The sequence below is a fragment of the Manis javanica genome, chromosome 11, assembly GCF_040802235.1.
Source record: "Manis javanica isolate MJ-LG chromosome 11, MJ_LKY, whole genome shotgun sequence".
In the NCBI taxonomy this organism is placed as follows: Eukaryota; Metazoa; Chordata; class Mammalia; order Pholidota; family Manidae; genus Manis; species Manis javanica.
In genome coordinates this window covers 2,606,457-2,632,296 of record NC_133166.1, presented here as the reverse complement: position 1 = coordinate 2,632,296, position 25,840 = coordinate 2,606,457, and the positions used below count along the sequence as shown (strand labels likewise).

The 25,840-nt window shown below is 37.8% G+C and overlaps 4 protein-coding genes across 4 annotated transcripts; all 4 read right to left on the bottom strand.

The window, feature by feature from the left end:
* Positions 1-302: 302 nt before the first annotated feature.
* On the bottom strand, positions 303-1,241 carry LOC118968065 (olfactory receptor 5M5-like). The gene has a single exon (XM_036996727.1). It carries the CDS (start codon positions 1,239-1,241, stop codon positions 303-305), a length of 939 nt encoding a protein of 312 aa, XP_036852622.1.
* Positions 1,242-6,752: 5,511 nt separating this feature from the next.
* On the bottom strand, positions 6,753-7,700 carry LOC118968063 (olfactory receptor 5M1-like). The gene has a single exon (XM_036996725.2). It carries the CDS (start codon positions 7,698-7,700, stop codon positions 6,753-6,755), a length of 948 nt encoding a protein of 315 aa, XP_036852620.2.
* A 9,554-nt stretch (positions 7,701-17,254) lies between these two features.
* LOC118968076 (olfactory receptor 5M5-like) lies at positions 17,255-18,196 on the bottom strand. Its single transcript, XM_036996797.2, has one exon. The coding sequence runs from the start codon at positions 18,194-18,196 to the stop codon at positions 17,255-17,257; it is 942 nt and encodes a 313-aa protein (XP_036852692.2).
* A 4,628-nt stretch (positions 18,197-22,824) lies between these two features.
* On the bottom strand, positions 22,825-23,772 carry LOC118968064 (olfactory receptor 5M1-like). Its single transcript, XM_036996726.2, has one exon. It carries the CDS (start codon positions 23,770-23,772, stop codon positions 22,825-22,827), a length of 948 nt encoding a protein of 315 aa, XP_036852621.2.
* Positions 23,773-25,840: the final 2,068 nt, after the last annotated feature.

The window sequence follows — 25,840 nt, the reverse complement described above, 5'->3', positions numbered from 1 at the left end:
GTCTTTTATAACATTTAACCAATATGAGTATTATGGATTAAATCATCTGTTCTTTCTTGATTTTTTAGAGCAAAACCAGCACCTTTGACCTTCTCTTCAAATCTTTATGCAGTATTATTTTCTTATCCACTGAGAAGTTACAGCAAACATTAGTGTATAATTAGATACATTCCTCCAACTTACCTACCATATGCAAATTTTGAAAGAAACAAATATTCAATTACAGAATGTCATTTGTTAATTGAAAATAATCATTATTTGGTCACATAATAAGGATATATACCTACACCAAGATATATACTTTACTTGGAAAACAACTTCCTGTGGAAACTTTTTCCAATTGCTATTTTAACATCTTTGTTCCTCAGGCTATAAATCAAAGGGTTTAACATTGGGCTCACAAAGATGTAAAAAACAGCTACAATTTTCCCCTCCTCTACAGATGCCTCAGAAGGAGGCCTCAGATGCATACAGAACAGTGACCCAAAAAAGATGGTGACAGCCATCAGATGAGACCCACAAGTAGAGAAGGTTTTGCGCCTCCCATCAGCAGAGCGGATACGCAGAATGGCTGTAAATATAAAAAAGTAGGAGATAAGGATAATGGTGAGAGAACAGGTGAGGTTGAAACCAGCCACCACAAACATGGCCATTTCTTTGGCATACGTATCCGAGCAGGCAAGGACTAGGAGAGGTGGGTCTGCACAGTAAAAGTGGTTGATCTCATTGGGTCCACAGAAGGAGAGACGAAGCATCAGGATGGTCTGGACCAGACCATTTGCAAAGCCATAAATATAAGTAGTGGCGACAAGAGAGAGACAGACACATCTGGACATTTGGCTGCCATATAACAAAGGCTTGCAGATGGCCACGTAGCGGTCATAAGCCATCACTGTGAGCATGTAGTAGTCTGTGATCACCAGGGCAATGAAAAAGTGGAATTGTATAAAGCAACCAACGAGAGATATGGTTTTTCTCTTGGATAAGAAATGAACCAGCATCTGAGGAGAGACACTGGTGGCGTAACAGAGGTCTACAAAGGAGAGGTGGCTGAGGAAGAAGTACATTGGCGTGTGGAGTTTTGAGTCACTTCTGATTACCAAAATCATGCTCACGTTGCCAATCACGGTGATCAGGTAGACGACTAGGAAGACCACAAAGAGGACAGGCTGCAACTCGGGGCGATCTGTCAGTCCCAGGAGAATAAACTCAGTCACTGCCGTGTGGTTTTCCTCTGACATTGTGTTTGCTCGGCTTCAAATGAGGGCCACAGCAAAGGAAATAAAAATGCATTGGTCATTTGTCTGTCTGCCCATCATGTCATATTATAGTTCTTTCTCTTCTCTCAAATTTATAAATGCACGCGGCACAAAGAAACAACCTAGTAAACATGCGATTGATCGTCTAAATGTCTAAATTAATATAGAGAGCTCCTTATATATAAAGACGATCATATTGTAAATACTTTCCTATAAGCCTTTTCATGTTTGAAAAGACTTTATCTTTTCTGCCAGTCTTTAGGACATTTTTGTACTTACACTTTCCTTAAACACTTTCATTCACCATGGCTTTTATGTGAAATTGTAATCTTTTTTTCCCCAACATACCATCTGATGTGGTCTCTAAGCATCAGTCACTGAAGGTTATCTGCTTTTCACAGCTAAATTGATGTGGGGAGTGGCACTGCTGGATGGCACATATCGTTTTAAGCTAGGATCTGTCTAGTTACCTTTCTATCCTCAAGGTCATTTTCAAGCTCTTCCTTCACCCTGCAATGAATGACTATTTTACCTGCTCCCATCTACTGCAGGTGGCCTCACATGACCGAATCTTACTTAACTTTTAAGACTCAGATCAGGGGCTCCTTTCCATTGTGTATTATTGCCAATTATTGGGGCAAAATTGCTTCATAAGCCACAAATGTAAATCACTGGGTTTTTTTAAGAATACAGATAAACATACATACACATATATGTATTTATATGTATGTTTATTTAGATATATGCATACACATGTATCAATGGTATAAAATGTTCATTAGGGAAGTGATTAGATGAAATAATAGTGTATTAAAGTTTCCCTGTTGAGAGAGGAGGCAATACTGTAAAAAAAGATTGACAAGATCATAAGAATTTTGTTGTAATTCTACCTCATTGTTACCATAATGGTTTTGTTGTAATTTTACCTCATTTTATCTCTTGAAAAAAATTAAGAAAAAAATCTCTAACATGAATTCAATTTAAGTTTTTAAAAACATGTAAAAAGCCACACTGAAATAATTATCATATTCACCATAAAACTGAGATAGGACATAAGATACATGAAGTGCATCTACCAACATTTGGCAGGACACAGGTGAAGGCGAAGACCATTGTGGAAAAATCTATATCCTCCTTTGATGACACATTCCCCAGTATGGCAATGACGTCCTGATACTTATTAGCTACAATGCCGTGGATGGGTTCAGGTCACTTTGTAAGGCACTTTTGTAAATGTACCACTCAGCATCCCGTCCATTGCATTATTTCACTCTGCACATGTAAACTTGAGACTTTTAGATCAGCTAAGAAAATGCAAGACAAGTCAACTAAATTAATGAGCTCATAAGTATTGGGTTTTTCTTTTTATTTAATTTATAAGATCACAGTATGTATTTATCATAGCAGACAACTCTTTGGTCCGGGGTGGCATTTTCAAAGTATATCTATTTACTGGAACATTAATTAAGAGTCAAAATAATATTCCCATTTATATTTTACTGCGGGGAAAGGAGGCAGTGCAAGGAATGAATATTCCAGAAAATTCACTGGGTGCTTGAAGGGAATAACCATCTGTAACGAGCAGAACACACATCTTAACCCGTTTTGAGCAAGGAAACACAGGAGCCCTGTCAGCAGACAGAGGTCGCTCTGGGAACGCCTGAGGCTTTGCACTCTTGACATGCAAGCTCACCCCGAGGCGCCCTCAGGTAGCTGCCCGCTGCCACAACCCAGCCACCCAGTCTAGAGGGTGGAATTTAGCTTTAACAAGGGTGACGTCTCCTTGGCATGTTATCATGGTTCGTTTTGAAATGGAAACATGAATTTCAAGACATCTTCATGAAGTGCATTTTTAATTAACTTTAAAAATTAACATTGACGGTAAAACTAAAAGTGGCCAATTTTCTAGGAAGGGGGTACAGAAGATCATAGATTAGGTTGTTTACAATTACAAAAAGGATCACTGTTGACTCAGAACCAAAATGATTATTGAACACCACCACTTCCTTTTCTTCATGAAGCAAGACAGTAAACATGCTTAGTTATTGAGAGTCCCCCAAGGGTACCAGTTACTGGGAGTCTGCAGCCAGGCTTCGGGGCTGGAAAATCCATAACTGTTTATTCCTACTGGGGCACTGGGAAAGTGAGTCATCTCTGTGTGCCCAATTTTCCTCATGCATAAGATAAAATTACGAATAGTAACGTCCTCCATGTAAGGCAGTTAGTCCAGGTAAAATTAAAAAATATATCTGACGTAGTAAACACTTCATAAGTTGTAGCTACTAATATTTTGGTGACAAATCCAGGTCTAGTCTAAAAGAAGACTCAACATCAAGGAGTGAGCACTTTGGGACAAAGAGTTTATCTAATCTGTAGCTGTAACCTTAACTGCACCTAGAGCAGTGCTTTCCCAAATGGACTTGATAAATATTTACTGATGAAGTTAATGCTCTCTTTGGTCTCATTCCATTTCCATTGAAATTACCACTCCACTGTACATTTATAAATATTTGTACTCTGAAAACATCACTAGAATTTAAATCCAGGCATTTGCTGATCCATCAGTATACGTTTCAGCCCATAATTTTATTTTTATTGACTACAACATTTATTCCTGGATTTCAAAATATCTTTTAACCATGCTTAATCCTACTTACCAAAGAGTGATTTCCCAGTGACAACACAGACAGGATGAACCTGAAGAGTTTATAACAAAATTTTCATCTAGGGATCAAACCCCTGTGGTTCAATTATTTCTGACAGAAACTCATTCAGACTGTGAACACCCGCTCTCTCTGTATTCCTCTGAAAATCCTGAGCTCCTTGAGGGCGTCATGTTTGCCCACTCCCCAGTAGAATCAGGAATCAAATCTCTCAAGAATGATGGAGCAAAGGAATTCGTTGTTAATTTTATTTTATGCATGAATGTCTTAGTATTTTTTGACTTGGAAGAACATTAAATTGTTTTGTTTACAACATATAAGAATAGTACATTTATGGGGAGAAAGTTTTGGAGCCTGAAAAACCATTGGAAGATCAGTTAACTTTTATTGACCTTGGACTAGTTATTTATTGATCCCTAGGCATGTTCTTTATCTTTAAATAAGAATAATAACACGTAGCTGTGGGAACATGATGGACAGAGAGAGGGTATCGATGTGCACGTGATCTTGCCTTTGTCGCTCGACTCCACCCCGACCTATTGGTTTTTCTTCTCTGCTTTGCTTTGGCCACCTGGATCTTAACTCTGTGGATCACATCAGTGGAGTCCCTTTGGCATCTAGTTGCCAGCTGAGTTTTACCCATGTTTGAAAGGAGCAGGATGTCAGAAGTGAGAGGAAGAGAAAATAAAATAAAATAAATTTTGAAAAAAGTTAATCTTTTTTGGAATAAAAATATATAAACATTCTTCATATGAGGAATCATCACAAACAACATGAACAACAATCACCAAACTGATACATATCCTTTATTTGTTAAATATATGTATCACTTCCTTTTTTGCTCCAATTAAGTCAATTTCCTTTCCTAAGAATTTCAGTCCTGACAACAAAGTAGCAAAATGATATTTCTTAATATTAATGAAGAGACAGTGAAATAGTTACTTTTGGACATTACTATTCATAAGTATAAATGATTGATGCTTTATGGAGAAAATTTTACATGTAGAAAAATTGACAAAGCTTTAAAAATGTTCAGAGCATTTAATTCAGCAATTCCCAGTTAGGAATGAGTCCTTGTTGGAATAGAGGTACGTCCCTAGAGATATGAGTCAATCCTAACAAAACGCGATACATTAATGTTGCAGAATAATGGTTTGTCACACATACTATGTTGGGAAAAATACAACAAATACAGAAAACAGCTCTCTTTAATTAGGAAGTTACCAGAAATTTTGCTATTACACCAAATTTAAAATTGATGTTCATTCCAAAATGTTAAAAGTCTTTCAGTATTTTTTATATGTTATTCTACAATAGGTATGTGAATTTTGAAATTAAGTGTATGTATGATTTAATTTTGTGTATTATACTACAGTAAAAATGATGAACACTGAAAGAATTTAGTCTGTGTGAAAATACAAACAGTATATTATCAAAGAAAAATCAATGTTCAAACTTGTATATGGGAAATGACTCCAAATCTGTTTTACGAATTTTAAGAATATGTATGCCTATCAATTTATTGAGAAACATAACAAAATACAACCAAATTTTCCATTGCTTTAGGGCATAACACTGATAAATATTACTTCCTCACATCTTCTGTAATTTTATTTACAGTGAACATTTTTTATAAAACCAGCCTTGTTCAATCAATTTAGAATTAAAAATGGAACCCAGATTTCTAAACCTGCAGGTCATCTCAGTGACTTTCTTGGAAACATTTTGAACACATTACAGGAAACAGAGCAGTTGTTTTCATGTGGTCGTTTAGTATTATGGTCTTAGCTAAAATGAGAGTGCGCAATATTAGAAACCAAATGTTTCAGGCAATTGAAAAATGTTTCATATATATTTCAATATGCAGCCATCTACTTGACTAATAATGTGAGAAATAATGTGGATGATGATGTATCTCTTGATGACCTTCTTTAATGGTAATTTTCTCAATACAAATTTTGGAATGACTGGACAGACTTCTCTGGATATTAAGGACTCACAAAAACTCTTATGAACCAAAATAAACATTGGTTGTTCTTCTCCGAAAAGAGGCATATACATGCGTCATTTGCATGCTGTTTTAGAGCATACTTGGGTCTACAGAATACAATTGATAGACTCTATGAACTCTTAAGAAATTAGACCAAAGTCAGAGCTACTACATGAAAAATATATCTAGAATGCCATCGCACAACTCTGCAATTGGAATTGGATCCATATTCCCGGAAACTTAAAAGCAGGTGTTGACAGTTTATTTTCAAAACTGAGGAGCATAAATAGGATTTCTGAATGGGAAAAATTTCTCAGTATGCCTATGATGTTAGGTTGGGGAAATTTACAAAAAGCTTAAACTGATGGATGATCCACAAATTTAGAAGTTTCACGAGGGTGATTCCAGTGATCAATCAGGCACCAGAGATATGAAGAAATTATGTCTTAATTTAAAAAGAGTACTGTGAAAACTAATCACCCAATATGACCATCATTATGGGTCTGTAGACTTTTAAGTCATAGGAGAGAGACTACCCTGTTCCCATCACAGAATACGTTATATTTATCCTCAAGCAAATAAAGACTTTAAAGTATTCTATGGATTTGTGGAATACTACCCAATTTATTCACAGACATCTTCTACAGAAAATACTTTTAAATTTCAATATTTAAGATTTTTTTGAAAACATTTGTCTTAAAGATCTTAATTTTGAGGAGATATTAGCTAATATCATCAAGAACCCAAGAAGAAAAATCAGAATATAAAGAAGTAGATTTATCCATTGAAGGGAGTCACTGTGTTATCAGAGACACTTAGCAATTACAAATGAACAGAGCCCTACATGGCAACTTTATGAAAGAGATTGCCCTTCACCATTTGCTGCATGGCATGGATCACATCCTTGTTCCGCAGGCTGTATATCAGTGGGTTCAACATTGGACTCAAAAAAGCATAAAAGACGGCAATAATTTTGGACTCCTCGACGGACTTCTCAGATGCGGGTCTTAAGTACATGCAGAAGAGGGTCCCATAAAATATGGTGACAGTTGCCAAGTGGGAACCACAGGTAGAAAAGGCTTTGTGTCTGCCTTCAGCAGACTGGATCTTCAGGATGGCCACAAGGATGAGAAGGTAGGACAGGAGGATGATGAAGAGAGAGCTTGAAGAAGTAAAGCCAGCCACTGCAAACATGGCCATCTTTTTGACGTGGGCGTCGGAGCAGGCCAGCATCATCAGGGGAGGGTCAGCACAGTAGAAATGATTGATTTCCAGGGAGCCACAGAAGGACAAGTGGAAGGTCAGCAGCGCCTGGGACAGTCCATTCAGGAAGCCACAAGCGTAAGGGACCGTGACTAGACAGATGCAGAGGTTCCTGGACATTGTGGTCCTGTAATGTAAAGGGCTGCAAATGGCTGCATAGCGATCCACTGCCATGGAAGCAAGCATGTAAAACTCGGTGATGACCAGGGCGATGAAGAGAAGACACTGTGAGAAGCACCCGGCATAGGAGATGGTCTTCTGGTCTGCGAGGAGGTTGGACAGCATGTTTGGAGTGATATTGGAGGAGTAGCAGATGTCTACGAAGGACAGGTGGCTCAGGAAGAAATACATGGGGCTCTGGAGGTGGGACGTGGTCCTGACCAGCGCGATCATGCCCAGGTTCCCTGCCAGCGTGATTAGGTAGATCAGCAGAAACACCCCAAACAGGATCTTCTCCAGCACTGGGTCATCTGTGAGTCCCAAGAGAATGAATTCAGTCACTGTGGTGCGGTTTCCAGAAGACATTTCTTATCCTTTGGAAACTGAAAGTGACAAGGAGATGGAGGAATTCTGTCTGATCCAGTTTCCACATTTTTTCCATCTACTTCATTATTAATTCTTTGATCTTCTCGTCTGTGGTGAAATTACTCTTCCTTTTCTAACAAACAGAACAGAACGTTAAATGCACATATTTCCCCTTAACCTTTGTGTTTTCTATTGCTTCTAAATTTCAAATATACATGCAGATACATTTGCATGCACTCACTTTTCCTCCCACTTGCATATATATTAATGGTGATATTAATTATGTAATAATATTACATATGTGAATATTTATATGTACATATATATTCATATTCATACATTTATACATGTCTCACTGAGGAAATATATATTTGATTTTTTTTTAACTCTTAAGAAAAAAAAGCCAAAGGAATGAAAAATAGATCTGAACAGAACCAGGTCATTGGCATCATTCAAATAACAGATAGTTGGAGTTCTAAGGCCTCCAAGGTGTGATATCCGATTGTTTCTGGCATAAAATAGACAATAAATGTTCTCAATAAATGAAACACTGAATATAGTATTTCCGCCTGCAACCCAAATTCAGCCAGCTTATTTTCGTTCAGAAATATTGAATTAGTGAAATTTATGTCTTGATACATGGCTAAGAAAGTACAAAATGAAAAACTGTTCTCTCTGCCTTGTCATTCATGCAGCCATTTATTCATTTATTGTTTACACTGTAAAGATGAAGATTTTTTTCTCTGTTCTAAGTTCTATGGTTATGGCAGGGAATAAATTGCCCAACCAGAGGGATGTTATATTGCACAGGAAGGAGCAGACATTATATACACATAAAAAATGTGTATCATTATGTCAGTCAGAAACAAGTACTATGAAGAAAATTTCAGATGCAATTTTTTTCACAGGATGGACTACTAATCTCCACACATATGATATTTTTAGGGAGCAATTATATAAACAACCTACCTGCAAAAGTAGTCTTAATATATTTTGGAAAAACAAGGTGGGGAAATTTATAATGTATTTCTTAAGTGCATTCCACAGAGTATTTTAAAAATAATTCTGCAAAGCCAATTAAAAACATATTACTTCCTCAGGGGCATAATCTTAACTTAATGCTTGAGTGTGAGATTCTCCTCTGAGGCCAGCGTCCATGGCTACATCCATATACACTGCTATGCTGTGCACGAGCTCTTTAGCCCAGAGAGAGAAATTAGCCATCACTTTTCATACTATGGAACACGGGGGAACTTAAGTTGTACTTTTCTAATAGAGTAAAGAAGAGGGAATCTGAACCAGTAAAACTTTGTCCCTTCATAGACCGACATCACCAACCCTTTCTACTGCGCTGACCCAGCCCTCCTGGTGTTGACATGTTCAGACACAGAAAGCAAACTGCCCTGGCCGTGTCCACAGGGATCAGCCTCACAGGTTCCCTACTCATCATCCCTTTCTCCTATGTCTTCATTTTCATCACCGTTACAATGATACGTCCCAGGGAAGGAAGGCACAAAAGCTTTCTCCACCCGTGGCTCCCAGCTGACACTTGGCACTAGGTTTTCTGGGTCCCCATTCTGCATGTGTCTGCGACCAGCAAACAAGCAGTCTGTTCAGCAAGGCAAAATGGAGCACTGTTTTGTATTTTTGTGAGTACTATGCTGAATTCATTTATCTATAGCCTGCTGAACAAAGATGTGAAACAGAATGAGAAACCTTGGTTCAATGGAGAAAAGTTCCATTTCAACAGTCTGCCATGAGATCCACCTGCCAGGAAAAAACTAGTCTCAACAAAAATAAAAAAAAATAATGTGTACCATTTTGCTTGTCCATAAATGCAATTCCCTGGAACAATACTGATATTTTTTGTGCATGGATGCATTGCTTGGGAACAAGGCAGAGCCTAATGGAAACCCAGGCTGGGAAAGTGCTTTAGAAATGGTTGATCAGAAAGACAACAGCAGACATCAGCTGTTCATGATTAAGCAGATCATATTTTCAGTCTCACTCAAGAACTCATTTATACTTGATTAATTAGCAGGTAAGTTCTTTCTTTCATTTTGTGGGCCACCAGTATGGAGAACCACTGAGGTATCTTACCAGCAAAATTAAGTGCTTTATGATGAAAATTATCTTCATACAACTTTTACGTAATTTCCTTTAGTGAAAGTTGATTATCTTCTCAAAAAAACTCGAATCTCTAATGTTTCTATTTTCTCAGTGGATATTTGAAATTCTTATTATACTAATCTTGAATATAGAACCAGTGTATAAAAAACTTAATATTTTATGTATTTTAATGACCTCATTATTAGTTTCATTAGGCTTCCTTAATCAAAAAAAATTCCCTTCTTAACAGGGTATGCCTATTCTGATTTAGAATTTTCCTTTCCTTCAGTAGAGTGTTATATGATTTTGTCCCTACAACATTAACAACTATCATTATTATGACGTATTATTTCTCAATTCTTGTCTACCTACAAACCATTTAAATAGCAGCTGCTCAAGTATGCATGCATATTTGGTTTTAGTGTTTTAAAACTAAATAGTAGCATAAACATATCCCAGACTGGTTGATTCACTTTACAACTGACTCCTTCATAAGTACATAATATCACTTAATTTTGATGTGACTTGTTTCAGTAGGCTACTTCCTTTTACTATTTAGACAGTTTTTGATTTATTCCATCTTAGGAAGGACAGAGAAAGACAAATATTGTATAATCGCACTTGTCTGTGGATCTAAGAAAGCTCATCTCATAGAAACAGAGAGTAGGATGGTGGTTGCCAGGGGCAGGACTGGGGTAAGTAGGGACATGCCCATCAGAGATTCACACTTCAGCTTATTAAATAAATAAGCTCTGCAGTGCTGAAGTACACAACGGTGACTACAGTTAGGTAGCAAGGCTGTCCTGCCTATTTGAAAGGGCTAAGAAAGTGGATCATAAATGATTTCACCAGCAGCAGTATGACAAAATAATTATAATTATGTGAGATGATAGATGCAACCTCATTGTGATCATTGTATCACAATAGGCAGTTGTATCAAATCATCACATGATACAAATTAAGCTTGTACATACAATACCAATTACATTCCAACTGGGTCGGTAATCAGCACACTAACCCTGTGTTGTTCAAGGGTCAGCTGAATGTCTATCTCTATAACGACAGTTATACCTAAGCTATATACCTATAGATAACTAAACATACAGCTCTTCCTATATCCATAATTACAGTGATGCTATATATGCCCTGTCTCCCTGCACTATTTATTTTTACCTCTCAAAGTCTGCTTATCTTATCAGGCCCTTTTTAAAGGCGTATGGTTTGAGAAACATTTCTCACTTCACTACCATCATACATGGGATTGAATATAACCATTTGTGCTTTCTGCTTCCAGTGCATCCTACATACCTCTAATTTACTCTTCAGCACCATACATCACCATGATGTATCTACTACTAATTCCTCCCATATTATTCTTTCAGAGGCAGGGCCAAAGTCCAGTTATTATTGCACTGTGACTTAAATACTGAGTTAAGAAAAGAAGTGAAAAATGGAGTGTAAGCATGAAAGAACGAATGAATTGCAATGTTTTACTCATTTCTGAATCCCACAGAGCTCTACATGATGTTGTAGACTTAGGAGAATTCAATGTCTTTGAACTTTAGTCTATAAAGCAATTAGTAGGGAAGTTTGTTAATCAAGGAAATTCACAGAAAGTTTGTTAATAATACTTTTATGTGGCGTATGGGGAACTTCACATGTAACAATTGTTCAGAATATTCTAATGCAGATGTTACCAGAAACATAATTTTAAAAAGGCACAATCACAGTGCTCCTATAAACATATGGCAAATAAATGAAATAGCAAGTGTTGGAGAGGATGTGGAAGAAAATGAAACCATGTGCACTGTTGGTGGGAATGTGAACTTGTGAAGCCAGTACGGAAACAGTATGGAGATTCCTCAAAAAACTAGAAATAGAAAAACTACACAATCCAGTATATCCACCTCTGTGTATTTACCTGAAGACAACGCAATCACTAATTCAAAATCATTCATGCAGCCCTGTGTTTACGGCAGCATTGTTCATAAAGGCCAAAATATGAACACAACCTAAGTGTCTGTCAGTAGATGCATGGATAATGAAAAGAGGTACATACATACAATGGGACACTAGGCAGCCATGAAAAAGAATGAAATCTTGTATTTGTGACAACATGGGTGGACTTAGAGGGCATTATGCTAAGTGAAACTCATCAGACAGAGAAAGACAAATACTGTGTGATTTCATTTATATGTGGAATAGAGAAAACAAAACAAACAAAAATTAACAAACAGAAAAAGGCTCATAAAAAAACAGATGTGAATTTAAAAAAATTTTAAAAAAGCAGATGAAGGTTCAGAGAACAAACTGGTGAGTGCTAGAGCTGACAGGATGGAGAGCAAGCAAAATAGGTAAAGAGAACTAAGAGCTACAAACTTCCAATTCTAAAATGAATAAGTCACAGGGGAGAAAAGTAGAGCATAGAGAATATAGACAATAATACTGCCATCACCTTGTGTGGTGACAGGTGGTAACCTCACTCTTCATGGGGACCATTTCCTGTTGTATAGAAATGTCGAGCCACTATGACATACCCTTGAAACTAATATAATATTATATGTCCACTATACTTCAGTAAGAAGTTTTTAAAATAATGTTCCCTCAAAAAACATGACAGAAAAAATGGACAAGGAATCATAAAATCACACGAATATTCACTTACTATTTTGGGGAGCGTCTGTAGCACTGACATAAGTGTAGATAAAGGAAAGAACTGTTTTACATAGTATTTAATTTAAGAATCACTTGTTCTATGCAGCTATAACACTCTATGCATTTCATTACTCCTTCATGTCACAGTAAGTGTTTATTCCCTTCTTTCTTTCTCTCAAATGCTTTTATTTCTTGCCCTTTTTATTATAATTATACTTTTGAAAACTTCCCAATGCTTCTCTAATTTCAAAATGAGTCTTACTTTAGCATAAGTTATAGAAAGACAAAGTCACCTTTCTCGATTAGTAAGTACTTAATGAACATTGCTGAATACACCAATAATAGGTTTTGACAATGTGTAATGAGTCTTAACTCCAAGTCACTTTATTTCCCCTTTGTAACTGGGACCTATAATATCTGTTCTGTCTCCCCCTCAAGTCACTGTGGACACAAAACAAGATACTCATCAAACAAATACTCATCATCTTCTCTGATTAGGGACTGTCCATGCAAAAACTGACAAAACCTTCAAAAACCACCACTCTCCAGGCATCCACAGTTCAGTGGACAGAGACGCACTGACGTGGAGAAAAAACAGAAAGTGGAGTCTGGCAGAAAGGGTGCTGAAACTTTACATAGTAACAACGATGAAGAACTGATGAGAGGGTGACTTTCTGAAGCAACAAACTGAAAAGGAAGAAAAAAAAGCCAATCAGGCTATTATAGGAAGATTAAAGAACAATGCAAAGATATCTTCCCTTGGAATGCTAGTGATGTGAACTTGTGCAGGGCTCATGCACAGAGGTGCAGAAAGTCCCAGCTGACAAGTTCCCAAAAACTCAAATATTTCCCATCTTTGAAAGTTGGATTCATTTCCATCTACGCCTTTCCCATCAACGATAACAATGAGCCTCAGTAAAGAACAGTGTTTGGCTGTTAGTGGCAGCCTCTCTTCAAGAAATGTCTGTAAGAAAATACTTTGAAAAAAGCTTACTTACATGACATCATCAAACTGGAAGAGTAGATATTTTCATGTATTTTTGCATCCAGAAAACCCCAGAAAGGGAATAGATAGTGATTACAGGCACAGAGGAAAATGGAAGGGAAAAGATCAAGCTGTGGGGATTTCAGATTCATAGACACAGCAGGAATCTGGACTCCAGGGGCTCAGTGGAAGAAGGCCTCCTCTCTTGCATGCCACTGAGTGACTGCCTGGGGGTTCTAGAATGGTCTGGACTCACAGCTCAGTGACTTGTGTGGGGTCCGGAAATATGAAACTGCAGAAGAGCAGATGTACTGATAGGTGGAGAGACGAGAAAAAGACTGTGAACAGTATGTGTTCACAGAGAAGGAAGATCACAGCTTTGTGCAGCTGTGTCAGGCCAGAGTGAAGAGTGAACATCCGCTCAACAAGGCACTTGTGGGTTTGCTAGTTCACAGCAGGGACAACCCCACCTGATGGAGAAAGAGCCCGCAAAGGAGTGGCTCAAGGACAGTAGGAAGCTGATTGTTGGCCAGGGAGACAAAAGGAATTTTCAGTAAGCTTGTTAGCAGGCAACTTAGTTGAGGTCTAAGTTCTGCTACTGAAACACGAATGAGTGCATTTACGTATACTGAGCTAATGGGGGAGATTTGTGGCTTCCGTTTGAGACTTCAATACCAAATCCTCTGGACTAAAAGGAAACTAAACTACAAAAATTTAACTCTACCTCTGATTTGCACCTTTTTGCTCACCTTTCTTTGAGGAAGTTCATGGGTGCTTCTCTCAGATGTAAAATGTCCTGGCATTTATACCAGCAAGTGGGAGGTACAGACCTGCTCTCATGTAAATTTCATGGGGCTTCAGAGTTGGAGAAATGAGTGCCATCCAGGGAACCAGACCCTTTGGGAATAATTGGAGTTCTCCTGGATCAGGAAGCTAATCATATGTCTCAATCATATTTCCCATAATTCCCTATTTAACATTGTCCCAAGAGATCACTGGAAGGCAAAAAAGTTTCCTATTGAAATTTTGCAGTTATGATTTTTAAGATTTCTTTTTCTTTTATTCTACAACTGCCTGCTCCCCTAAAATCCAGTGCTCTTAGCAATGTCTTCTGGTGAACACTGAAGTCCTGGGAGGGGTAAATCATATACAGGACTGTGAAACACACAGGGTCATTGGCAAACACCTTGGTGAGCACTTTGTAATTTTGGGCATCTCTCATGAAGGTAACTGAATTGATTCTCAAATGCATTTCTTACAGGTAAGGACTCCATCCTGCACTTTTGGCTAAAGAAACAGAGGCTCCTCAGAGTGAATAGTGATGGACTAATTCACTTAGAGTCTCTTGGCTGGCAAGTGGCAGGGTGGGATTGAACCCCTGTATTTACACACACTCAGTTGACTCTTTCCCAAATGTAGGTCTCTGCTGTGCCTCAACCTGCTGAGCCTGTGCTTCCTTCTAGCACCATTTTGATATGTCCCCAGCTTCCCTCCAGTCAGTGCATTCCTTATTCCCTTCAAATTCTCATTGCGCCTGGTGGGGACAAGGGCTGCAGTTGACATCTTCACAAAAGACACTCTCTCTGCCTCCACAGACGTGGGGCTGACCTCCATCGTCCCTGCTGTCCTAGGGCGCTGCCCCCATCCTTGTCTAACACACTCTGTTGTATTACCTGCTAATGTTTCTATTCCCATCACTAGACTGTAGACCCTAAAGGGCAAGGACAGTGATCTCCACAGCTAGCACAGGTCCTGAGCCTGGGGGAAAACGGTGATCAGCTAATGCTTGCTGAATAATACTAGGGGTGTGCAATGTGCACTTAATTCAGTAAATATGCAGCAAATTCCCTCCCTGATACCTTTACATTATATTGAGCACATTTCCTTATCCATCAAAAGTGAAATTCTGTACGGAGATGAACTGGTAAGTGACTAAAGTGTCTGAGATACAGGAGTAAAGAAACAGAATGGTGAGAATTAATAATACAAAATAAGCATAGAGTACCTACTATCTGCCAGGCATCAGGCTCAGCACTTTACAAGCCTCAGCTCAGTGAATCCTCACACAGCTCTATGGGTCATTAGTATCATTATCTTCCTTTTACAGATGGGAAACTGAGGCATAGAGAGGTTAAGTGACTTTCCCTGGCATATACAAATGATCTACTGTGAGCCTGGGATTCAAAAAGGGAAAACATTAGTCTGGGAAAACTCACTGTTGATAGTTGTGCCGTGGTGACATGCTCACACCATACTAACCGTTCTCCAGCTATTGTGGCATTCATTCATTCATTCGTATAGTTAATAAATAGAGAGGGAAACCTTCCTTCACCACTGCACTGTCAATGCAGAGAGAGCAAAAGGGAAGTGAAAAACTTTGTAAAAGCTTCTGGCTCATGGGGGGAGGGAAGAGATATGCATATTTAAAATTTCAGGGTGAGAGTGTTCATTGTTAAGAATTCACAAAGATCACAATGGGACGTAGTAAAGAGTAGAGCTTGCCCTCCCATAGCCTGAATGTAAAGGGCACAGTGACAGTTTATGAACTCAATAGCTATTAATAAGAACCACCTAAATTCTAGATTATGGTATAAATATGAGTTTTAAAATAATCACAGGTCTTATTACAGACTGTAAGTTACTTTGTCTTTCTCATTCTCATAGCCGCCATTACTGGATCAGTGAAGTTGTTTTCATGTGTCTTACAAAAAAAATGATGGATGTGGTCTCTGAAAAGAACACAGGTAATCCTGAACATTTTAATGGCATCTTGTGGCACAGATCCTTCAAGGAAATATCTGTTTCTAGCTTCCATATAGTGGCTTGGAAAGCTATTTTTATAAAAATAGTTTGTATTGATGAATATATTCACGAACTAGTCCTAGAATTAGAACTCAAAAACTGATGCATATATGGAAACTCATAGATGACAGAGTTTACACTAAAAACCTAATGAAAAAAATACGGAGAATTCAAAACATGGAAAACTGATCATTTTCATTAAAAAATAGTTAATTTCTGCCTGACAACATTTATAACACCAAGAATAATACAGACTTAAATATGCAAAAGTAACTTGGAAACATGAAAGAAAAGAAAGAACAGCTTTATAGTAAAAAAGAATAGTTTAGACAAGATATACAAGACACACAAAAAAAATTAATAAATTTGAATTTTGTTTAAATAAAAAGTTCTGCACCACCAAATGTATCATACACAAAAATTAAATACAAACAACTAACAGGTTGAAAATATTTGCACTGGGTATATCATTAGGAGTTTAGTACCTAGTACAGAATACATGAATAGCTGTTACAAATATAAGAATTAAAGATAAAAAGTAACACCTTAAAATTGGACAGAGGATATGGACATACAACTGAACGAAAGAGAAATCTCCAACTATTATCAAAGCATTTAGAAACATTTCACTTTGCTTGGAAGAGCATGGAATATATCACTGAAAAACAATGCTACATGAATTAGCATAGATAATCTAAAGGGATTTAGTGAAAATTAAAATAAATTGAAGAAAGATACATACAGTAAAGACATGTTTATTGAGTTTATCTGGCAAAATAATACTGTATAATTCTGTGTATATATAAACACAACACATATTAAGACTCTACATGAGGATAAAAACATTAAATTTATGTTAGAGTTCCATGCAGGAAATAAGGAGAGAAACAGATTCAGGCAATGAGATCTCAATTTAAGAGTAACTGGTCACCTGATACATTGGAAATAAGAGTTGTATTGTGTGTTGACTTAATGATTACTTATGTTTGTAGAGGTGGTCTTCTCATTTATTTAGTAAACAATTCTTGTGGAAAACTTCCTTGATTGCTCTTTTAACATCTTTGTTGCGTAGGCTGTAGATGAAAGGGTTTAACATAGGGCTCACAAAGATATAAAGAACAGCTACAATTTTTCCCTGCTCTACTGATGCGTCAGAAAGGGGTCTCAGATACATGCAGAACAACGTCCCGTAAAAGACAGTGACAGCGGTCAAATGGGACCCACACGTGGAGAAGGCCTTTTGCCTCCCATCAGCAGAGCGGACACGGAGAATGGCTGTAAAAATGAAAATGTAGGAGATGAGGATGATGGTGAGAGAGCAGGTGAGGTTGGAACCAGCCCCCACGAACATGGCCATTTCTTTGACATACGTATCCGAGCAGGCAAGGACTAGGAGAGGTGGGTCTGCACAGTAGAAGTGGTTGATCTCATTGGGTCCACAGAAGGAGAGACGAAGCATCAGGATGGTCTGGACCAGACCATTTGCAAAGCCATAAATATAAGGAGCGGCAACAAGAGAGAGGCAGGCGCATCTGGACATTTGGCTGCCATATAACAAAGGGTTGCAGATGGCCACGTAGCGGTCATAAGCCATCACTGTGAGCATGTAGTAGTCTGTGATCCCCAGGGCAATGAAAAAGTGGAATTGTATAAAGCAACCACTGACAGATATGGTTTTTCTCTTGGATAAGAAATGAACCAGCATCTGAGGAGAGACACTGGTGGCGTAACAGAGGTCTACAAAGGAGAGGTGGCTGAGGAAGAAGTACATTGGCGTGTGGAGTTTTGAGTCACTTCTGATTACCAAAATCATGCTCACGTTGCCAATCACGGTGATCAGGTAGACGACTAGGAAGACCACAAAGAGGACAGGCTGCAACTCGGGGCGATCTGTCAGTCCCAGGAGAATAAACTCAGTCACTGCCGTGTGGTTTTCCTCTGACATTGTGCTTGGCTTCAAATGAGGGCTAAGATAAAGGAAATAAAAATGCATTTGTCATTTATCTGTCATGCCCATCATGTCATATTATAGTTGTTCCTCTTCCCTCAAATTTATAAATGCAGGAGGCACAAAGAAACCACCTAGTAAACATGCAGTTGATATTCTAAATATCTAAATTAATGTAGAGAGCTCCTTATATATAAAGACAATCATATTAAAGACTTTCCTACAAGCCTTTTTATCTTTGAAAAGACTACCTTTTATGCCAGTCTTTATTCAGATTTTTGTACTTACACTTGCCTTAAACAATTTCATTAATTACGGCTTTTCTGTGAACTTGTAATCTTTTTTTCCACAATGTACCATTTGATGTGGACTCTAAACATCGGTCATTGAAGCTCATCTGCTCTTCACAGCTAAACTGATGTGGGGAGTGGCACTGCTGGATGGCCCATATCGTTTTAAACTAGGATCTACTTACCTTTCTATCCTCAAGGTCATTTTCAAGCTCTTCCTTCCCCTGCTATGAATGACCATTCTCCCTGCTCCCATCTTCTGCAGGTGGCCTCGCATCACCGAATCTTTCTTAAGTTTTAAGATTCAGCTCAGGGGCTCCTTTCCATTGTGTATTATTACCAATTATTGGGACAAAATTGGTTCATGGGCACAAATGAAAATTAGTGTTCTTTGTAAGAAATCAGATAAGCATACATATACTATAAGTATATATATATATATATATATATATATACATATGTATGTGTATATAGATATTTACATATGCATGTGTCAGTGGTATAAAATGTTCATTAGGGGAGTGATTAGGTGAAATAATAATGTATTAAAATTTCCCTGCTGGGAGAGGAGGAAATATTGAAAAAATGTTGACAAGATCATAATGATTTTGTTGTAATTCTACTTCATTTTAACACCTGAAAATATTAAGAAAACTTAACGTGGATTCAATTTAAATTTTTAAAAACATGTAAAAGGCCACACTGAAATAATTATCATATTCACCATAAAACTGAGGAGACAGGACATAAGATATATGAAGTGTATCTCCCAGCTTCTGTTCAGGATACAAGTGATGACAACGACCACCGTGGAAAAATCTACATCCTCCTTCAAGACACATTCCCCAGTGTGGCAATAACATCCTGACTCTTATTATTACGTACAATGCCACGGATGGCTTCAGGTCATTTTGTAAGGTACTTTGTAAATGCACCACTCGGCACCCGTCCATTGCATTTTTCCGATCTATATATGTACGCTTTGGACTTTTTGACCAGCTAGGAAAATGCAAGACTGGTCACCTAAATCAGTGGACTCACAAATATTGTGTGTTTCTTTTTATTTGATTCATAAGGTCACAGTATTTATCATAACAGACAAATCTTTGGTGCTGGGATGGCAATTATAATTATGTCTATTTCCTGGAACATTAATCAAGAGTCCAAATAATATTTCCATTTGTATTGTAGTGTGGGGCAAGTAGACAACACAAGGAATGAACATCCAGAAAATTCACTGGGTGCTTGAAGGGAATAACCATACTTAACGAGCACAACACAATATATTAACCCGTTTTGAGCAAGGAAACACAGGAGCCCTGTCAGCAGACAGAGGTTGCTCTGGGAACGCCTGAGGCTTTGCACTCTTGACATGCAAGCTCACCCCGAGGCGCCCTCAGGTAGCTGCCCGCTGCCACAACCCAGCCACCCAGTCTAGAGGGTGGAATTTAGCTTTAACAAGGGTGATGTCTCCTTTGAATGTGGTCATGGTTCAGCTGAAATAGAAAAATGAATTTCAAGACATCTTCATGAAGTGCATTTTTAATTAACTTTAAATAATTAACATTGATGGTAAAACTAAAAGTGGCCAATTTTCTAGGAAGAGGGTGCAGAATAGTACATGAAAAGATGCTTATAATTACTAAAACCATCACTGTTAACTCAGAAGGAACCAAAATGATTATTGAACACCACCGCTTCTTTTTCTTCATGAAGCAAGAAACAGTAAACATGCTAAGTTATTGAGAGTCAGCCAAGGGGTACCCGTTACTGGGAGTCTGCAGCCAGGCTTCCGGGCTGGAAAACCTATACCCGCTTATTCCTACTGTGCGGCTGGAAAGGTGATTCATCTCTGTGTGCCCAATTTTCCTCATGCATAAGATATGATTGCAAATAGTAACTTCCTCCATTTGAGGCAGTTAATCCAGGTAAAATTTAAAAATATGTCTGACATGTAGTGAGCCCTTCATTAAGTTGCAGCTATTGTCGCTACTATTATTTGGTGACAATCCACGTCTAGTCTAAAAGAAGACTCAACATCAAAGTGTGAGCGCTTACGGACAAGGAGCTTATCTAATCTGTAACTGTTATTGGCACCTGGAACAGTGCTTTCCAAAACGGACATGATCAATAATTACTAATGAAGTAAATGTTCTCTTAGGTCTCATTCCATTTACATTAAAATTACCACTATTCTGTATATTTATAAATACTTGTACTCTGAAAACATCACTAGAATTTAAATTCAGACATTTGCTGATCCATCAGTATACGTGTCAGCCCATAATTTTATTTTTATTGATTAAAATATTTATTTCTGGATTCCAAAATACCTTTTAACCACGAATAATCCTACCTGCTAAAGAGTGATTTCCCAGTGACAGCACAGATAGGATGAACCTGAAGACTTTATAACAGAATTACCATCTAGGGATCAAACCCCTGTGGTTCAATTATTTCTGGCAGGAACTCTTCAGACTGTGAACACCCGCTCTCTCTGTATTCCTCTGAAAATCCCAAGCTCCTTGAGGATGAGATGTTTGCCCACTCAGCACTATTATCAGAAACCAAATCTCTCAAGAATGATGGAGTAATGGGATTGTTGTTTATTTCATTTTATGCATGAATGTCTTAATATTTTTTGACTTGGAAGAATAATAAGTTATTTACAATATATAAGAATAGTACATTTTTGTGGAGAAAGTTTGGAGTCTGAAAAACCATTGGAAGATCAATTAGCTTTTACTGACCTTGGAGTAGTTATTTATTGATCCCTAGGCATGTACTTTATCTTTAAATAGGAATAATAACACATAGCTGAGGGAACATGAAGGCAGATTAACGTTAAATATGATGTAATTTTGTCAGCTATACCACATTAAAAAATGATATACACTGTAAGCATTTAGTCTGTGTGAAAATACAAACAGTATATTACCGAAAGAAAAATCAATATTCAAACTTGTGTATGACAAATGATTTCAAATTTGTTTTATGTATTTTAAGAATATGAATGCATTTCAATTTATTGAGAAATAAACAAAATACAAACAGAAATTTTCTGTTGCTTTAGGACATATTTCTGATAAATATTACTTACATGTTCTGTAATTTTATTTACAGTGAACATTTTTTATAAAACCAGCCTTGTTCAATCAACTTAGAATTAAAAATGGAGCACAGATTTCTAAACCTGCAGGTCATCTCAGTGTTTTTCTTGGAAATATTTTGAACACATTACAGGAAAGAGAGCAATTGTTTTCATGTGGTCGTTTAGTATAGTCTTACCTAAAATCAGAGTGCACAATATTAGAAACCAAATATTTCAGGTAATTTTTAAAAGAGCTTCATATATATTTCAATATGCAGCCACCTACTTGACTAATGTTGTGAGAAATAATGTGAATGATGATATATCTCTTGATGACCTTCTTTACTGTTAATTTTCTCAATACAAATTTTGAGAATTACTGGACAGACATCTCTGGAAAATAATGACTCACAGTAACTCTTATGATCCAAAATAAACATTGGGTGTTATTCTCCAAAAAAGGTGCATATATGGGAGTCATTTGCATGCTGTTTTAGGGCATTCTAGGGCCTACAGAAGCCAATTGATAAGACTCTATGAACTCTTAAGAAATTAGACCTAAATCAGAGCTGCTATATGAAAAATATATCTGGAATGCCATCACACAACACTGCAATTGGAATTGGATCCATATTCCCGGAAACTTAAAAGCAGGTGCTGACAGTTTATTTTCAAAACTGAGGAGCATAAACAGGATTTCTGAATGGTAAAATTTTCTCAGTACGTCTATGATGTTAGGTTAGGGAAATTTACAAAAAGTTTAAACCAATAGGTGATCCACAAATTTAGAAGTTTCATGAGGGGGATTCCAGTGATCAATCAGGCAACAGAGCTATGAAGAAATAATATCTTAATTTAAAAAGAGTAGTGTGAAAACTAATCACCCAATATGACCATCCTTATGGGTCTGTAGACTTATAAGTCAGAGGAGAGAGAGTACCCTGTTCCCATCATAGAATACATTATATTTATCCTCATGCAAATAAAGACTTTAAAGTATTCTATGGATTTGTGGAATACTACCCAATTTATTCATAGACATCTTCTACAGAAAATACTTTTCAATTTCAATATTTAAGATTTTTTTGAAAACATTTGTCTTAAAGATCTTAATTTTGAGGAGCCATTAGCTAATATAATCAAGAACCTGAGAAGAAAAACCAGAATACAATGTAGTAGATTTATCCTTTGAAGGGACTGACAGTGTTATCAGAGACACTTTGCAATTACAAATGAACAGAACCCTACATGGCAACTTTATGAAAGAGATTGCCCTTCACCATTTGCTGCATGGCATGGATCACATCCTTGTTCCGCAGGCTGTATATCAATGGGTTCAACATTGGACTCAAAAAAGCATAAAAGATGGCAATTATTTTGGACTCCTCTACGGACTTCTCAGATGGGGGTCTCAAGTACATACAGAAGAGGGTCCCATAAAATATGGTGACAGTTGCCAAGTGGGAACCACAGGTAGAAAAGGCTTTGTGTCTGCCTTCAGCAGAACGGATCTTCAGGATGGCCACAAGGATGAGAAGGTAGGACAGGAGGATGATGAAGAGAGAACTTGAAAGAGTAAAGCCAGCCACTGCAAACATGGCCATCTTTTTGACATGGGCATCGGAGCAGGCCAGCATCATCAGGGGAGGGTCAGCACAGTAGAAATGATTGATTTCCAGGGAGCCACAGAAGGACAAGTGGAAGGTCAGCAGCGCCTGGGACAGTCCATTCAGGAAGCCACAAGCGTAAGGGACCGTGACTAGACAGATGCAGAGGTTCCTGGACATTGTGGTCCTGTAATGTAAAGGGATGCAAATGGCTGCATAGCGATCCACTGCCATGGAAGCAAGCATGTAAAATTCGGTGATGACCAGGGCGATGAAGAGAAGACACTGTGAGAAGCACCCGGCATAGGAGATGGTCTTCTGGTCTGCGAGGAGGTTGGACAGCGTGTTTGGAGTGATATTGGAGGAGTAGCAGATGTCTACGAAGGACAGGTGGCTCAGGAAGAAATACATGGGGCTCTGGAGGTGGGACGTGGTCCTGATCAGCGCGATCATGCACAGGTTCCCTGCCAGCGTGATTAGGTAGATCAGCAGAAACACCCCAAACAGGATCTTCTCCAGCACTGGGTCATCTGTGAGTCCCAAGAGAATGAATTCTGTCACTGTGGTGCGGTTTTCAGAAGACATTTCTTATCCTTTGGAAACTGAAAGTGACAAAGAGATGGAGGAATTCTGTCTGATCCAGATTCCACATTTTTTCCATCCGCTTCGTCATTTACTCTTTGATCTACTCATCTGTGGGGAAATTACTCTCCCTGTTCTAACAGAACAGAATGTTAATGCACATATTTCCCCCTAACCTCTGTGTTTCCTATTTCTTCTAAATCTCAAATATACATGCAGATACATTTGCATCTGCTCAATTTTCTATATTACATATGTGAATATTTATATGTACATATATATTCATATTCATACATTTATACGTGTCTCACTGAGGAAATACACACTTGATTTTTTTTCAAACTCAAAAAAAAAAAGCCAAAATAATGAAAAATCGATCTGAATAGCAGCAGGTCATTGACATCTTTCAAATAACAAATAGATAATTGGAGTTCTAGGGCCTCCCAGGTGTGATATCCTATTGTTTCAGACAGAAAATAGAAAATAAATGTTCTTAATAAATGAAACACTGAATACAGTGTATCTGCCTGCATTCCATATTTAGCCAGCTTAAGTCATTCAGAAATATTGAATCAGTGAAATTTATACCTTGACACATGGCTAAGAAAGTACAGAACGAAAAATTCTTGTCTCTGCCTTGTCATTCATGCAGCCATTTATTCATTTATTATTTACATGGTAAAGATGAAGTTTTTTTTTCTGTTCTAAGTTCTCTGGTTATGGCAGTGAATAAATTCACCAAACAGAGGAACATTATATTGTACATGAATGAGCAGACATTATATACACAGAAAAAACCTATCATTATGTCAGCCAGATTCAAGTACTAGGAAGAAAATTTTAGATACAATTTTTTCCACAGGATGGACTACTAATCTCCACACAAATGATATTTTTAATGAACAATTATATAAAACAACCTGCCTGCAAAAGTTGTCTTAGTACATTTTGGAAAAACAATCTGGAGAGATTTATAATGCATTTCCAAAGTATATCCCAAAGAGTATTTTTAAAATAATTCTGCAAAGCCAATTTAGAAAATCTTCCTTCCTCAGGAGCATAATCCTAACTTGATGCTTGAGAGCGAGATTCTCCTCTGAGGCCGGGGTCCCTGCCTACATCCATATACACTGCTATGCTGTGCACGAGCTCTTGAGCACAGAGAGAAATTATTCATCACTTTTCATGTGATGGAAGGAAAAAAACATGGGGGTACTTAAGTTGTGCTCTTTTAATGTAGTAAAGAAGAGGGAATCTGAATTAGAAAGCCATTGTCCGTTTATGGACCGACACTACCAACCAATTCTACTGCACTGACCCAGCCCTCCTGGTGTTGACATGTTCCTACACAGAAAGCAAATTTCCCTGGCTGTGTCCACAGGGATCAGCCTCACAGGTTCCCTACTCATCATCCCTGTCTCCTACGTCTTCATTTTCATCACCGTTACAATGATACGTCCCAGGGAAGGAAGACACAAAAGCTTTCTCCACCTGTGGCTCCCAGTTGACACTTGGCACTAGGTTTTCTGGTTCCCCATTCTGCATGTGTCTGCGACCAGCAAACAAGCAGTCTGTTCAGCAAGGCAAAATGGAGCACTGTTTTGTATTTTTGTGAGTACTATGCTGAATTCATTTACCTATAGCCCGCTGAACAAAGATGTGAAACAGAATGAGAAACCTTGGTTCAATGGAGAAAAGTTCCATTTCAACAGTCTCCCATGAGATCCAGCCAGCAGGAAAAAACTAGTTTCAACAACAATAAAAAAAAATGCATAACTTATTGTTTGTCCATAAATGCAATTCCCTGGAACAATAACAATATTTTTCTGCATGGATGCACTGCTTGGGATCAAGTGAGAGCCTAATGAAAAAACAGACTGGGAAAGTGGTTTCAAAATGGTTGATCAGAAAGACAACAGCAAAAATCAGCTGTTCATGATTAAGCAGGATCATATTTTCAGTCTCAATCAAGAACTCATTTATACTTGATTAATTAGCAGATAAAGTATTTCTTTCATTTTGTAGGCTACCAGTATTGAGAACCACTGAGCTATCTTTTAAGCAAAATTAA

Bases quoted from the DNA above. Each gene is read 5' to 3' on its own strand.
- LOC118968063 (XM_036996725.2), bottom strand. From the start codon at position 7,700: ATGTCTTCTGGAAACCGCACCACAGTGACTGAATTCATTCTCTTGGGA.
- LOC118968065 (XM_036996727.1), bottom strand. From the start codon at position 1,241: ATGTCAGAGGAAAACCACACGGCAGTGACTGAGTTTATTCTCCTGGGA.
- LOC118968064 (XM_036996726.2), bottom strand. From the start codon at position 23,772: ATGTCTTCTGAAAACCGCACCACAGTGACAGAATTCATTCTCTTGGGA.
- LOC118968076 (XM_036996797.2), bottom strand. From the start codon at position 18,196: ATGTCAGAGGAAAACCACACGGCAGTGACTGAGTTTATTCTCCTGGGA.